The 17,294-nt window shown below is 43.5% G+C and overlaps 1 protein-coding gene across 1 annotated transcript; it reads left to right on the forward strand.

Annotated features, from left to right (window-relative positions):
* The first annotated feature begins 1,920 nt into the window (after positions 1 to 1,920).
* QPCT (glutaminyl-peptide cyclotransferase) lies at positions 1,921 to 15,295 on the forward strand. Its single transcript, XM_065729468.1, has 7 exons — positions 1,921 to 2,683; positions 6,091 to 6,237; positions 8,299 to 8,580; positions 10,854 to 11,030; positions 11,888 to 11,987; positions 12,448 to 12,564; positions 14,645 to 15,295. Exons 1-7 carry the CDS (start codon positions 2,333 to 2,335, stop codon positions 14,788 to 14,790), a joined length of 1,320 nt encoding a protein of 439 aa, XP_065585540.1. The 5' UTR covers positions 1,921 to 2,332; the 3' UTR covers positions 14,791 to 15,295.
* The last annotated feature ends 1,999 nt before the right edge of the window (positions 15,296 to 17,294 follow it).

Here is a 17,294-nt window from a genome sequence, read left to right on the forward strand (position 1 = left end):
GTGCCTGTGCAAGCAGATCTACCAGAAGTGACTGCAGAAAGAGATTTTCCTTCCGCCCCCCACCCCACACCCTGTATATTTTATTGTTGTTGCAGTTCAGAGTCTCTTTCCCCTCTACCCCTCTGCTATAGGAGAACCAAAAAAGCATTAGGAGCTCAGGTTTGGTTTGGATAAAATCCTGCAATGTGGATGAATTACCTCATCGTCATGGTTAAAGCCCTCAACTGAACTTAGTCCTAAAATCCACCTCCGAAGAAACAGTGAACAGTTTAGTACAGGCTTCAAAATCGTGGAATCGTGCCTTCGATCAGCACAGCAGCTCAGGCCCTTAGGATGCACTCAGGCCTTCAGGCTCCCTGTGGCACCAGCCGTGCCACCTTTGCTGCAGCTGTCAGACACTGGAAATCTCAGCCTGCACAACCCACCTCGAGCATGAAATATTAGCTGGACTGGAAGCACAACGAGGCACATGGAATCTCCTCTCCTTGCCTGTTAGCTGCGAGAGCTGAGCATCAGAAAGCTCCAATCGTACTGCTGCTGCCAGCTGTGCTCCCGGGCCTCAGCAGATGGCACTGTCACATCAGCCTGGGTGCAGGAAAGAAGCAGTACAAAGACTGTTTTCACAGGTAATGCTTGTTTTTCTTCCTATACATACATATACATTCTCTGATTGATACCTAGCTACATCTATTTGAATTGCAGGTTAATAGACCAAATGAATAAGAGAGCAGCTAACCACTGATGCCTTTCCATTTTGGCAGTATGGAGCAGGGCTAAACAACGCATTTCTCCGTTACAAATCACTGGAAAACAAAATGTTCATTATATATCTTTTCTTTTTAACTTCTGTACTATTTTCTAAAGAAGTTACGTAATTCTCTGCTGAGATTTCCAAGTCAATGACCTTGAACAATTTCACTCATATTTTAACAAAAAACAGTTTCCCAGCTGCCACCATCCCATGCCTAAATACTTTCATACAAATTCTCCTTATTTCACTCTTTGTAGAGCTGCTCTGAAAGCACAGGAAGGCTGCTGCTTCCCTCCCTCCCCCAGCTGCTGCAGCAGTGAGCACAGGACTGCTTCAGCGATTGGAGTGGGAGGGTGGGGGAAAAGGGGGAAAAAAAAAAAGCTTAAGAACATCCTGTTTGATCCCTTTATGAAACTATCACCAATGTTTCCCCACTAAGCCACATCCCTTAGTACCACATGTTTCTTGAACACCTCCAGGGACGATGACTGCAGCACCTCCCCAGGAGCCCATTCCAATGCCTGACCACTCTTCTAGCAAAGAAATTTTTCCTGATACCCAACCTGAACGTCTCTCAGATCGCTGTCACTTGGGTCAGTGGGCTTTTGCCTGAGAGGCTGCTGCCACTCTTTGTGACCCACGCTGCTTTTTCTTGGTGATCAAACGATCGCCTGCTTCTCCCTCTACAGCAGTAACTTGATTTTACATTTGGAACGATTTGCGAACAAAGACAAGCATGAAATTCTGTGGGGAAAATGGCATTCCTCTACACTAACTTGTTATTTCCCCATCTATGAAGCCTCGGTTACAGCCACATTCTTGGTATCCCCTTACAAGGGTGCTGACTCAGCAGTAGGGCTGTCAGCTGCAGCGAGTCCATCTGTCTGCCGGGCAGCGGAGCCACCAGCTTTTCTAGGAAAACATGGATCTGGTTCAAAGATCTGCAAACAGACAAATGGCTCTGCTTCTCTGCTATTAGCCTCGCCGGCTCTTTGAATACTTGCCATGCTGCACTTCCAGGACATGGTGTCTCAGGATGACGCTGAAGAGCAGCAAGAGGATGGCTTCCCTTCCCTCCTTTATTTCTGCTTTCGTTTTGGCTATTTTTTCCTTTCAGTTGTGCAGTCGTAGAATCACAGAATATCCTGAGTTGGAAGGGGCCCGTAAGGGTCATCAAATCCAACTCGTGTCTCCACACAGAACCGTCCAAAAATGAGCCCATGTAACTGGGAGCATTGTGCACACACTCCTCGTACTCCCGCAGGACTGGGGCTGTGCCCACCGCCCTGGGGCGTCTGCGTCAGTGCCCGCCCACTGCCTGCTGAAGAATCTTCTGATAGCCAACCTGAACGTCCTCTGAGCACTAATGTTGCCCGAGCGTTAAGAATAATGCAATAATTGGAGACTTGCTGTGGAATTCCTGTGATGCAAAGGTCAGATGTTTTCCACAAGAGCGCAGACCGAGGACAGCAATACCTCCTGAGCTAAAGGACTGCTGTGCAGAGAAGCTCGCCTGCTTGCTTTCACCATCCTACTCGACCTGTTGCAACGTTCCACCTCGGCACCTACTTTCACAGAACCATGGAACCGTTTGAGCCGGAAGGGACCCTTAAAGGCCATCTGGCCCAGCTCCCCCGCAATGAACTGGGACACCTACAGCTAGGTCACGCCGCTCAGAGCCCCGTCCAGCCCGACCCCTCCGAACCTCGTGGCGGGGCCGCGGCCGGGAGGAGCCCGACGCCGCCTTCCTCCGTCCCTCCTTCCCGCCCGCCCAGCCTCCGGCGCTGCCTCCCCGGCGCTGCCCGCGTCCTCCGCCCCGCCGCAGAGCTGGGGATGGCGGGGCTGGCCGGGGCGCTCTGCCTCGCCGCCGCCGCCGCTTGCCTGCTCCCGGCGCAGGGGTGGGAGAGCGACGCGGGCTGGACGCTGCAGAAGGTGGGTCGGCTCGGCTCGGGTCGCCGCGGTTTCCCGCCTCCTCGCGGGTCTGTCCCTCGGCCCGCTGCCGCGGTGGGCGCAGGTGAGGGGCGGGGCGGGGCGGGAGGAACTCGGTGCCGTGGTAGGGGCGCAGCCCCGTCACACCTAACGCTGCCGTGGAGAGAGCAGCAGCTCGTCCCGAGGGGATTTCACGTTGTTCTATTATAAAGAGGTCGGGATCGCGGTGATGGCGACTGCATAAGTATTTTGAAAGGATACGGTGTTTTGAAAGGATACAGTATTTCGATATCTTGATTATTCTCCGTTTAAAACGCTGTAATGAAAAAAAAAAAAAGTATTGAGATAACGCTTAAAGAAATGACGTGGTAAAGCCTCAGTTTCTCTGTGCAACTCTCAGTGGTTGGTTACGAAACGCCAGCATAGCTTCTTAATGAACCAAATCACATGGAACACAGCTGATTGCAGAACAGTGACTTTCATTGAATTAAAGCATTCATGAATTTCAAAAAGGCAAAAAATAGAATCACGGAATCGTATTCCTTTAGGCCCCACTCCTAGGTGTGTGTGGGAGAGCTGTACTTGGTGCTCACTGACCCCATGCGGTGCTCTCTGTGCCCCACAGCCAGAGCCAGGACAGCCTGCACACGTTCCCAACTACTCCCATTCACTCCTTGTTCAGTTTCCCCTTAGATATCATTCACTGGCCATTCAACAAAGGTTATGGGTTTTAATTTTGAAAATCAGGAGAAATGTTGCCATTCTGTTCTACTTCCGTTACCTCTCCATGTATATATTCATATACAGTTATATATATATATAGCATCTATCTAATATGCCAAATCTACATTCCTAAAATAGGTGCTAGAGTACCTTTATATGCATGCAAGACTATGGAAGTGAGGCAGACCTTCAGCTGTGACAGTCAGCTGTAGCAGTCCCTGTGCAGCTGCCTCAGCCACAGTGACACACTCTGTACACCTCATTCCACTCCAACCCTCCGAGCTGCTTCCTCATGATGCAACCACACCAGCCACAGAACACAGCACCCCAGCTCCTCAGTCCCTGCAGGCACCCACCAGGAACCACTTCCTCTTTGTTATCAGATTGTCTCATCCCCTCTGCTCCTTCTCCCCCGAAAGGGAAGGATGAGCCAAAAGCTGGAGGTCTCAGGTGTGCACAGCCCACTCCCTCCTGCTCTCAAGAGGGAGGAGGAACCAGGTCCTAAACTTAGCAGCTCTCAGAAGAAGAAAGCTTTCATTGGCACCGAGCTGGAAGGTTCTCAGATCAGCAGGATAAGCGTGGGCTGATGGTAGAATCTGAAACCTCACCATTTGTGCAGCTTAGCACAGAAGGCTCAACGACAGCTCTGCCGTGGCCCTGCAGTGAACACAGACTGAGCAATCCCAAGGAATGAGCCACTGACAAACTTGGCTCCATTCCTCTTTTACTTCATGAACGCCTTTGTAACTCCTTTCACTTCCCAGATTTGAATGTATTTCCACTATTACGAATGGGAATATATTCCTCTCTTCTGAAGCATTTTCACACATTTGTACCATAACAAAAATGTTTTTTTGCAAAGTGATTCTATGAGCACAGCTACCAGGGAAGCTCTGCTGCTATCAGCTGGACACCATTCAGCATCTTCACCGAGCCCTTCCATTCGTCTGATGTCCTTCCCTCTCTTAAAGTGTACATTTCTGCATTTCCTCTCTCCTCATCAGAGTGGTTCTGACAGCACTTTCTTGTCTTTGCCTTTTTCGTGTGTGTGTGTGTGTGGAATGGTCCTCACACAACTAACAGCTGGGAAATTGGAACAAGGAGAATTAAGCGCTTAATATATAGTCAAATCCAGAAAACATCTGTGCTGGTGCCTGCTTTGCTCAGCACGAACTAACAAAGAAGGAAAGATGAGAACTAGTGAGACAACTTTTTTTTTTTTTTTTAAACCATATTTGTCTGTCAAGGTAGTTAAGATAAAAGGTGATTACAGGAAGTGCAGAAGGTCCCAAGGTCAGCACTCTTGCTGACCAGGTAAGGAATGAGTTTCTGCAGTCATTTCAGACAGAAATGAAACAATGCATATGAGGAAGCAGGGAAGGAGGAGGAATGATTTTTGACATTATTTGTTAACGTGTTCAGTGCTGAAGTGAGAGTAAATGCATCTATGAAAACACCAGCTCAATGTAACAGCAGCTCTGCAGTTAAATGTTTGTAAGACAGGAAAAGAATTCAATAAAAAATACCATTCTCCTGCACCAGGAGCTGCAATTCTCTCTTGCTTCTGTTTCTCTCCCATTCATCTTCTGAAAAAAAAAGAAAAGAAAAAAAAATAGGATGAGGTACCCAGGACAGACTGAAGGATGGCAGTTTTTTTTATCAACCCTGTTCAGCAGTTCTGAGCAAAGCATGAGAGAACACAGCAGGGTATTTCACTGGGAGAGGGGACCAGAAGGAATTCCCCATGACAGAAATATGGAATGGGTAGGATACAAATATCCTATGACAGTACCTATCATGTTTATCTATAAAACCAGGAGTGGCTCAGGAAGTTCCTGAGAAGACAACAGCTAGAGTCCGGCTAGGTTCAAATGCACCCAAAGAGCATTTGAGACATCCTTGGACTTCCTGCATGGCATTCAGCTGCTGCTCCAGGACATCACAAGGCTCACCCATGGTGCATTTGCCAGCCCCACAAAGATGCATCAGGTATCCTAGCTCATCTCAAACAGCAACAAAGGTTCATCCCTAGGCAAGAGAAAAGAAGCCGGAACACTTGGAAGTAGCAGCACTACTGGCTGTCATCACAGGAGAGCAATTGCCACTTCTGAGGTTAACCCAAGGCTAACAACACTGATATGTGCCCAAGCACACTCCAAACAAGTTACATTGCACCATGCACTCACACCAGCACCTCTCATGCGGGCAGAGCCACAATAGCTTCACTCTTCCAGGACTGAGCTGGTCGATGCATTTCTTTGCAGTGCTCTGCCTCATAATGCATGCAGACCATCAAGCTAAATATTACTACTACCAAAATAAGGCCTGTGGGGTTTGTCACAAAGAGATCTTTACTTGAAGGAGACACACTTGAAGGCATGAGCATAGAATATGCATAATTAAGAGATCAGAAAAGAAAACCCAATAAAAGGTTGAGCTTGGTTAGTAGGTAAACATTTCTTCCATGCTTTTAACATCAGTTTATTTTACATGGAAATCAGAGCTAGAAAAGCCACAGAACCTAAAAATGTCTTTTAATTTTTGTCAGAAAAGCTTTTCTTAAAATAACTTTGTCAGTAAACCAAAATAGCCTCATATACTGAACTATCATTTACTGTAATTCTGAAAAAAACTATGGTTAAAAAAGCCCAGTAATAGTTGTAGCAATCTTTTCTTTTTCTCTCCAGTATTCTCACCAGCCAAGTATTTTACACTCTGATGCAATCCAAAAAGTTGCAGAAGAAACAGATGTCACCGAAATGTGGGAGAATGATTTGCGCCCCATCCTGATAGAAAGATACCCAGGATCACCAGGAAATTATGCTGTACGCCAGGTAAGGAAACAGTTCTGAAAACCTGTAAGCACACCTATTCTTATTATTCTTATTAAGGGTAAAGCCCTTAGGGACCACAAGGGGACAAGTTCCTCTCATGCAGTACATGATCACTGTGTTGGTGTAGAGCGTGCACTGCCTACAAGATACAGCCCGCACTTCAACTTCAGGTTTTAAATTAAGAAGCTGGCCCCAGGTCTGGTAACCAAAGTATAGAACCATGCTTGTCCATTTCCTCACACAAGCTGGATTTCGTCAGTTCAAACACCTGCAATCCTACACACCCCCACTCTTTGTCTTGGAGAGGTCCTGTTTGCGTTGATTCATCAATCCAGGTGAGCCTAAGAGGTATCAGAGAGGCCCACGCCGGCTGGCAGCCTGGATGGGCACAGCAATGCGGTAGTGCTGGGGTAACACAGCCACACCATGCCTGTCCCCAGGCTGGTGAGAGCTCCAGCATGGTGTGCTTCAGCCACAAGGATTCAGTGTGAGTGGGCTTTCATGGTGCAGGCACCTCCACAGTGCTGTATGTTATACTGACTCCTACCTATATCAGCCACCCAGAGGTTGAAGCACTGGCATGGCCCAGTTTACTTGGAAGGCATTTGCAATACCTCACAAACCATCTACCCTTCAGAAAGCAACTCAACAGCGCCAAAATACTCCTGACTGCAGTAAGATTATTTGCCACTCTGCAAATGGTAGATGAAGAAAATACAGCTTTTTTATGCTGGATGTTTCTATAGAGTTTTGTAGTTTCCTTAGTGATATGCTACAAGAAAGCCATCTGCAAGCGGGAAAAGAAAAAAAAACAACAGCATAGCCTGGAGTAAAAAAAAAAAACACAAATTACATTCAAAAAAAGGATCATCTTGTTACAAGGTAACAGCATATTCTGAATTAGATTCTCACAAAAGAAAAAAAAAATCCTCCCAAGATGTGGAAAAACATCAGACTCCTGGAAAGGAGAGGGCAGCTCCAGTCACAGATAGCACACACTGGGAACTTCACCCAGGCTTACATACTCCTCTTAATCCGTAACAGAAGCCCTTTGCTGTGCCTACAGATAGTGGGTAGGCCGTATAGCTTTTGGAAAGTGACCACAAGCAAACTGGAAGTTTGTTCTAGCACAGTCTGTTCATGGCAGCATTCTCACTGACTTCACTGAGAGGAAGAGAAGTCCTCAAAGTCTGTTTTCTTTTTCCCCTTAGAGGCTTTTGCTAATGTTTATTTAGAGAGAGAGGAATCTGCCTTGAAGAAGCACTCCAGGGACCCACAAAAAATCAGTTGCTCAACAGAGATGGCCCTCTAATAAAAGTCAGTCAGAATTCTGTACTAAGTACTGCCTGGGTAGTTAGATTTACTCTCTTTAGCGTGAAGCTACCTAAAATGAATCATCTTTTATTTAGGTTCACTGTGTCAGTCTTTATTAAGGATCTCATTTTTAAGACATTCTGAAATGCTTCATCATTCGTTCCGTAATTGACAGGTACCAGACTGTCTTTTATAGCCTTCTAAGCAGCTTTTGCCACTTGAAAGGCAGACTTCTCTTAGAACTTAAAAATAAAAATAATTTAAAAAACCCCAGTAATTTATTTATGGAATCTGTACACAGCAATTGACAAAATAGTCACAAGTTCTCTGCAGCCAGTTTTGACACTTAAGGATATAAATGAGAGTATATTTGAATAGGCAGATGTTCTATCTACACTGGTCACCCCTGGGAAAGTCTGGCTTGGGAACTTCAGAGGTCAGCACCTCAGTACATCACATTGATGGGTGATTGCTGTAAATGCCCTCAAGACTCCGACTACAAGGGACAAAATGGAGAGGTGAAAAGTGAGTGAGCAAGACAGAGGGTAGGCTAATGCAGCAAGGAGGGTGCTCATTTTATTTTATACAGTGACATTATGATTTTATTTTTTTTGCTTTAAGAGTAATCTATTAAAAACAGCAGAAATAAGCTTTAGTGACACCGTTGCTCATTAGCTACTGATAATTTGTCTGCAGTATCTTTTCTTCAGCAGCATTCATCTGGTATGTATGTATACTTAATTGCAGCACATCAAGGAGCGCCTTCAAAGACTACAGGCTGGTTGGGAAATTGAAGAAGATACCTTCCAGAAGTACACACCCTATGGATATCAAACATTTTCAAATATCATCAGCACTGTCAACCCCTCTGCAAAGCGTCACCTGGTCCTCGCTTGCCACTACGACTCAAAGTTCTTTGGCCCACAGTGGCACGGGAGAGTGTTTGTAGGAGCAACCGACTCAGCTGTGCCCTGTGCCATGATGCTGGAGCTGGCACGTGCCCTGGACAACAAGCTTCAGTCCATCCAGGTAGTTGGCTCGGTTTCTTCTCATATGGTTTTGCAGTAGCAATAGACCTGAGGGCATTTCCATGCTCTCCCCTTTGGTCTGAGTCTGATTCTCCAGTCACGGATATGTACACTATATAAAAACAATTTACACATGGAGAACACATTTAATAGATTAGTGAGTCTTAATGACTCATTAAAAGACTTGATGAGACATAATTCTGCTTAATGCATAAAAAGCACAGAATCCTGTCCAGACGTTCCTACCCTGTTAAGTAAAGCACTGTGCTTCTCTCTGAATGTTGCATGTTTAGAAGTCTCCCTGCTGTACTGGGAGACGGCTGAACTGACGGCAGTGCATCAGCCTCTGACCACAGGAAAATTTGCTTCCGAGCACCGCGCCGCTGGGCACAAAAATGTCTCGGAGCCATTTCACAGACTCACGAGTGCCATCTACCGGCCCGGTATTTACTATGTACAGAACGCTCCCCTAACACCAACACATTTCCACAGCAAGCTTTCCCAAACGCTTTGTGAACTATTGGAACGCACTCAGTTCGGGTATCGAGATCAGCTATCTGCGGTTGTCTCCAGAACGGATTTGGTGCCTCCTGACATTAGAATATTTAGAAACAGAAAGATTAAGGTTATGCCACGCGTTTTAGCCACAAAAACAAAACGCTTCTGTAAACACACACAGACTCCGTTACAAAGCTTCATTTAGCATAAGTCTGCCTGTTACTTATGGAACAACCAGTATGCTGATTTAAAGACTGGATTTTTTATCAGGTCATATATTATTTCTTGATTAAGTTTTCATTAAGATGACAGCACCCGACAGAAAAGCAATCCAATTACTTTGCACAGACCATCACTTGTTCGGTCCATTAACAAAATATACTTTGGGACCCATCTGCTTAATCCATTAGCAATGACCTTTTTGCTCTGCTCCCAGCAGCATAACAGACTTCGGTATGCTTTCAGCCAAACCTATTTATACTTCAAACTGTGATCTTTATCCTGATGTCTCTTCACTTATACAAGAGTAAGTTTTAAAATTATACAGGCAAAGAGATCTCTTCACAATATCCTGATCTAGGAACACATTAAACAATGATTACAAATACTGTTTTCTAGAATTCAGAGGGTATTAGCGTCATTTCCTCCAAAATGTAATGAAAAACAACTACTATCAGAAGAGCTCTGTCCCGTGCAGAGGACAAAGGGCGGCAAGGCAGTGCCATTAGAAAAATCCATACATTGCTGTGAGTGTAATCAATAGTCATCTTGCCTACGTGAGCGACATTTTATAGAGGTTTTTCCTCTATTGTTTGTATTGGATCAGCTCCAGCCAGTTGGGAATTGTGGCCCTTACAGGACATGACTGCTGCCAGCAACCCCACCTTTTTAACCACATCGTGCAATTTCACTTGAAGAAAAAATTATTCATAGAGGGGTTAAAATATTCACAGCAACTGCCAAGATCACACAGTTGCCAGCACTGTTCGTATAGTGGAGCTGAGCTGGGTTTAGCTGTGCTGTATGTTATTAGGAAACACTGCCAGAGCAAACAAGGCTTCAGTTAGTAAACAAAGGAAAAAAAGGCTCCTTCTGCCTTGAGATGGAATTTCACACAGATGTCTCCTTTATGACCTTAAGTATATTAATCATGTATATATTCTCAACAGTTTCCATTGTTGTGATATTGTTGGTGGCCAAAGAGGAAGGGTGTATCTACTCCTCTCTCTTTAGTTTCAGGGTAAATTTACCTGGATGGCTGCAAGTCTCCCTAAAGAAGAAATGATCATTCTCGTGACTGACTACTCTTTGTCCCTCAGTGAACCATAAATTTTCATAATTCACCTCCACTGATGCAGAATTGTAGCAGGAATACTATTCCTTTGAGGCGCTGTCACACAGTATTAGCGCTCGCTTCCAGTGCTGTTGCTGACACATCTCCTCTGCCATTCAAATGATGCTCTGGCTACCTGGTTTTGCAGACCTGTCTCAAAATACTCAGCTCACATCCACTGAAGTCAGAAATAAAGCTTTCAACCAGAACCAAAAATCATGCCAGGCTGGGGATGTGTCATCGTGCTAGATTAATAAGTAATAACAATGGAGCGCTACCAATATGCCACCATGACATGTCTGAGATTAACAGCCATAGGAAGGCTTGCATTTGGTACCCTGAAGGTAAACCTTTACCAAAGGGGCTTACCTGACTGCAGTATTCCTCCTTTACACAATGCTCTGTCCAGAATCAGTTCTGTCGCCTTTTACATCTTCCAACAGATGAGCTCGGCATCAAGACCAGACCTTTCACTTCAGCTTATCTTTTTTGATGGAGAAGAAGCTTTTGTCCGGTGGTCCCCTTCTGATTCCCTCTATGGATCTCAACACTTGGCTCAAAAAATGGTATCTACTCCACATCCACCAGGTTCAACCACCACAAATCAACTCCAGGGCATGGTAAGTGTCTTCACCTCCATAATGAGAACGCTGCAATTCTTTAATATTCAACTAAGCAAATTCCCAAGAAACCAAGAACCTCACCTAAATTAACTGAGGCAAGCTAGGGAAAATAAATTTAGACATGCTAAAATACAGAGCTGGCAAGAGCTTTTCAGGTGGACCTGAACAGATCTTCTTGATGCAAGTATGAGGAGATACAGGAAAAAAAAACCAAAACTATTATATTGCAGTAAATCAGAATATTAATTAGGGTATCTACCTCCTGAGATTGTTCAAAGTGATCATCAGTAAAGAGCACAGAACTAAAAAGCCATTGAAAAAAATGCCTCCTAGCTCAGCCTTGGTGTCAGACATCTCAAGATTTATAGCAAGCCCTCTGGGTTGCCCTTTGATTCCTACAAACATTTTGTCATCTCCTCCCTTCTGGTTTCCCAACTCATCACTCAGCCACTTTCCTTCTGTCACTACCTTGTGACTCATAAAATGTATTTCCCTTGACAGACACTGTTCTCCAGGGAAGAAGTAATTTCCTCTTTTTTTCCTCCCCACGTAACATAGTCTTTCTTTTAAAGAGCTATAACACAGAGACTGTAAACAAAGCAACACAGCCTGTTTCAGAATGAGGACCAGACAAGCAGTCTGCCCTTCCTCCTTGGAAAGGCAGCAACATGCATTGGGTTTGAGAAGGGTTCTGCTAATGAGTTCTTCTCGGGCACTGTGGTAGAAAAGCCAGGTCTTCGGCAGGAGATAGCAAAGATCCAGTCATGTTCAGTGCAAGAACCAAGAGGTTTCTTCATTGCTGCTGCTGGTGGGTAATGTAAAGAATTCTGTATTAAAGATTCTTTCTTCTGTAGGACCTGCTGATACTACTGGATTTAATTGGTGCACCAAACCCCGTCTTTCCCGATTATTTTCCAAACACGAGCCGATGGTTTCAGAGGCTCCAAGCAATTGGTAAGGAGAGGGGCACAGGCTCTTGATTAATTTGAAAATTCAGGATATAGTTTTCAGAGGAGAAAGCCACGTGAATAAGATTCTTAGATTACTTTCCTAGCTTACAGTTCTAATATTTAATAATGCAAATGATGAATTTGGTGGGACCTTCAATACTGATATTTTCATACAGGTTTAATTAATAAAGTACCTATGATTTACAGACACTTGGAAACCATTGTTCCGGTGGCTACTTTGTGACTCTTGAGCTCCACTTCACTTCTGTGTTTTAGTTCTCACTTCTGTAAAACAATGGTAACAGCATCAGTCTTGTGGTCTTCTAAGTACTAAACGCAAAAGACAGTCACCAGCTCCTTCTTCTTCTTTTATGGAAAAAAATCCACGAGAGGAAAATTCACGTGTGCTAAGATGCCTCATATCGTTCAAAAGCTCTAACAGTCACTTCCATTGTGAATTACAGAGCAAAAGCTACACAGCATGAATCTGTTGAAGAACCACCTTGATGAAACACAGTATTTCCAGAATAACGTACATCGAGGCTTGGTTGAAGATGACCACGTTCCATTTTTATTAAGAGGTACTGGTAACTTCAATATTGCTTTTAAGATACAAGTTTGGTAACAAAAACTCCATTTAGTAAATAAACAGGTGCATATAAACTTGTTTTTTCCAGCCTATTTGTTCCAGGCTGAGGCTTCAAAATCCAACGTTACACAGGCTGAGTCTTTGAAAAACATAGCAGAGGAACAGCAGAGATAGAACCATCCTTACCACCATTTTGTACGTGCACAGCTCCAATGGCACAAAAGTAATGGAAATTCCTGCCAGAGGCACAGTGTTCCACAAAGATGAGTGACTGATCCAATGGGCTATTGCCACACACACCAGCCAGCTGGTTACTACTTCCAGTAGCAGCAAGACACACTCAAGGGCCACGTTTGCAAAGATACAAATCTCTGAAGATCTTTTGGCAAACATACAGTAATGCTTATAATTATATACCTGTTTGCATTTGAAGGCACTGACTCCTGCAAAAGCTCACACATTCAAGTTAGACTGTTTCATTTACTAGAGCAGAGATTCCACAACTTGGAATCTTGAAAACTTGAATGCTTGAGGGATGGGAAAGGTGCATATAGTGATGAGTGAGAACAGCAGAGGACATAATATGCCTAATGTGCATTAGAGGCACATACCTCAAATCTTTCCTACCTGAGGTCTCTCCTGGCAGACACCTATGCTGTTGGTACAGTGTTCGTTTTTCTTTTGGGAAGCAACCAAAGAAAGAGAAAGCGGTTACACTAATGCTACCTAACTTGCACTGCTATAGGTTGGTAATTAAAGCTCCTGCCCAGATGTGGATTTGATGTCCTCCTCAGTTCAAGTACTAGGTGCAGAACCTTCTAAACTAAGGTGAGCCACAGAAGGACAGCAAATATAGCACATTCTTCTAGTAGAAGCCATCTACTGTACAGCAAGGAGTACAATAGTCATATTGCCAGAGAAAGACAAGGTAAAAAGGAAAGCAATGTGAATTCAAAGGTGAACCTATCTACATAGGAAATGAGGGAAATACTTCCATATCCAGATCCTATGTTTACCATTGCTTGTGATCTATAACTACTGAGTAATGTAGAATGAGTACACAGCTCTGGAAGCACATGAGAGCAGTCACACCTCTCCTCTTCTGAGTGAGTGCGCCCTTCACTGGGCTGCACTTAGAGTCAGTGGATTTTCAGCTCCACAAGTCCTTCACTTTTCTCTGCAAGGCAGGGCTTAGGTCCAGTGAAATACATGCAGCTGCCACAGACGTGTCCAGGGACATAATAAAATCCATGTGGGAGAAACTGATTGGGGAACTATACCTCAAAACCTTTTCTAATGACAAATAACATCCAGTGAAAAAGATTCCTTTTGTGGTACGTGGCTACAAAATGAAGAAAAGCAGTGAAACAGGAAAGATGTTGGAGAGAAACAATGCTTCACTGCTGCCCTGAAAGAAGGATCAGGGAACAGCAGAACGAGTTAAATCCTTTTACCTGTAAGCTGCATCATGTATCAACATACTGGTGACTTGTATATACACATACATACACATATGTACACACACACAAACACACAGTAAAATAAGATCCCTTGAAAGTGTAAATGCTTTTATCTGAGGACAACAGTGATTCTGTTTTCTGGGAGAAAAATACAGGCACTCCAATCTACCACTTCAAGAGAGAACTAAAAACTGCTTCAAAAAAAAGGGCTGAATCCTAACATTGGCATAAGAACATAGTAATTCAGAGCTGCAGTGGTTTCTCTGCCCTTCTCTAGCTCCTCAGCGCAACTTTAACCACTATGATGCATGGGATCCAGGAGAAACAAACAGGGCAGGTATCACAGTACAGCTACTAGCTGCAGATGCTTAAATATAGATATATATATACCTAAGTGCTTAAAGGAAGGCATTGATTTTAGGAAGCAAACAGTGAAACAGATGGGTTGCAGCCATAGACATAAGAAAAAAAAAGATTGTAGAACTGCAGTGATATACACTCCTCTAGAAAGTGAACTGAGTAGTTATCTGACTATCATTAAGCAGTGATGTATCAACTTACTTAACAGAGGTTCTCCAATGTTGTCTCCAAATTTCCTTTTGTTCCTTACAGGAGTTCCAGTCCTACATCTGATCCCGTCCCCTTTTCCTGAAGTATGGCACACTATGGAGGACACTGAAGAAAACCTTGACCAAACCACTATTGAGAACCTCAGCAAAATCCTCCAGGTGTTTGTTCTGGAATATCTAAACCTGTGACAGACGTGTTGGCTGCAAATCTTACTTCATTTTAAATGTTGTCTGCCCACCTTCACTTCTGCTGTTTAATTACATCACAGAACACCGAAGCAAAGCAAAATACAGCAGCTCTTATTACACTGATTACTGATTCTGTTGTTCCGCTCAACCTTCCATTTAAAGGCATCTTTTAATCCTTTAAATAAGAACTCACTTCAGCCCAGAAATAATTCAATCTTTCAATATCTTACATCTGAATAAACCAAAATAAAATTCCACAATTTCCTCACACTGTTATCACTGTTTTTATGGCACATGTTAAGATCCCAGTAGGGAATGCCTCCAGATGTGTTCAGCTCCAATTTTCTGTAAGGTGATACCAACTTAAGCAGTCTTCAGCAATGGAATTTTTTAACACGTTATCAAAAAAGGCAGAACAAATGTTGCTCTGGGCTGAACCAAATCACACAGTCGTAACATCAGCTGCTAGAACTCCTGACACCTGATAGAAATTTGTTCTCTGTTCTCTCCTTCCCTTAAGGGGAAGGCTGCAGGCCCACCAGGAAGCAAAGACATAATACAGAATCAATTTTCTCCCAATTGTTTCTGGATACTTTCTGATGGAGAAGCACGGCAGGGAGTGAGCAGCAGGAAGAGCTGTGGGGACTTCCACTGTGCTGCAGCTGCACGCAGAACAGGTGCTGTGTGAGAGCAGTGACCAAACACAGCCTTCGTGCACCTCAGAATCATTCATGACTTGACTCAAAATAATAGGAAAACAGTAACATGGATTACATCAGAATAGCCACACTATGAATGTGATCATTAGAGAAACTGCAGTTTTATGTAGCTATCATTTTAAAAGCAAAGTGCTGTCTCTAAAAACTGAAGTAAGTACAGGAATGAGAAGATGGCAACAAAAAGCCAGGACAAGCCACAGCCTCTATCAGAAAAGAGATACTCACTGTTTTAACAACCCTGCCCTTGCACATTTCTTACTGGAATCGCTCAATACTTCTAGTGCAGCCCTATGGCAGCACGAATCTACCTGCAATGGCATCAGTTAACAGGAGAAGCCAGAACAGCAGTATTCAGAAGCTACATATGGAAATATGGTTTCCTGTGCAGAGAAAGATGAGGATGTCTGAAAAAAAAAATATAATAATAATAATAATAAAAAAAAATCAAACAATATAATAATGATAATCAAAATGAATAAATCCATCAAGTTGGTAGAAGATGAAGTCAGTATTTCCCTGTTTAGGACTTCCACCATTAGAAAGTTTTATGCTGCACACTGAGATTTAGGAAAGGAAATAAGCTGTGAAGCTGCAGGCACATCAGATGTGGTTTCTGTTTCAGGATTTTACCATTTTCCTAAAGCAAAGATTTCTGAATCTAAGCAAAATATTTACATACATAATTCAAAGCTTCAGTAGCAACATGTATATACAGCAATGCAGATCTGTTAGATGTTACTATTACACAACAGTCTGAAAATGAAAATTGATCTGTCTTTGGTGCCTGAGATAAACATAAAATGCTTTTTTTGTTTTCCCATCATTTTACTTTTTGTGAGAAGTGTTTCTTCTGTGTATGAAAATTCCAAAGTAGAACACAAAGTTCTAAAAATGGGTCAGATATGTTTCTTTTCAGATAAATCTAACTGCACATTAATATGACTTCATCAAAGCTACTTTAACTACTTGTAATCATATTTTCCTTGACTTCAGCCCCTGATAGTAAGAGTATAAATAGCCATCTTCTGTAACTGGAATACACTGAGCAGTGTAAATTACCAAAACAGAGAGCAATGGAGATTTCTGTATATAGAAATCTGAGACAGGAGTTGGTGTTTTTAGGTACTTCACGCTCTAGAAAATTCATGAGGCATGTGCAGTGCATAATGCTACTCTGGTTCTTCAAGAATTTGAAGGTTAACTTAAGAAGGGGCTCATTAAGAAACATGGGACCAGAGGGTTGTTGTACCCGGGGAAAGCCTAGTTTTTTAAAATCTCTATTAAAGTGAAACAGTATTTTAATTATGCAGTTTAAAGCAGTTTTCCAGCACACCAATACTGTCAGAAGCTTCTAACTGCCTGAACACGCCATTCTCATGAGTTCATTCAATTGGTTCAAAGAAATGACACAGAGGTTGCTGTAATAAGATTAAGTGGTTCTCAGCACAAGGAGGGATAATTTTATTTCCTCTCTAACTGCATGTGAAGCCCAGAGAGGGTTTTCTTCAAGAGGCACACAGCTGTCATTTTTAGAAGAAAGGAGGGTCATCATCCTGGCAACTTAAATGACCCGTCATTCATTTGAGAAGTAACTGCTGGATGGAAAACGTACATCAGCCCAGCACACACGTGACTATGGATCTGAAGCCCCAAAAGCTGTCATAAAGACACAGTACAAGATGTGTTCTCACGGCTCCTATGCTGAGCAGGTAGGAGATGGTCTGTGCAAACTCTAGAGTTTGGTAAAATACCGGGGAAGAGACAAGTGACAAGACCAGGACTGGC

This window comes from Cyrtonyx montezumae, unplaced genomic scaffold, assembly GCF_038088225.1.
Source record: "Cyrtonyx montezumae isolate F1298 unplaced genomic scaffold, pur_monq_1.0 scaffold_0, whole genome shotgun sequence".
Lineage (NCBI taxonomy): Eukaryota > Metazoa > Chordata > Aves > Galliformes > Odontophoridae > Cyrtonyx > Cyrtonyx montezumae.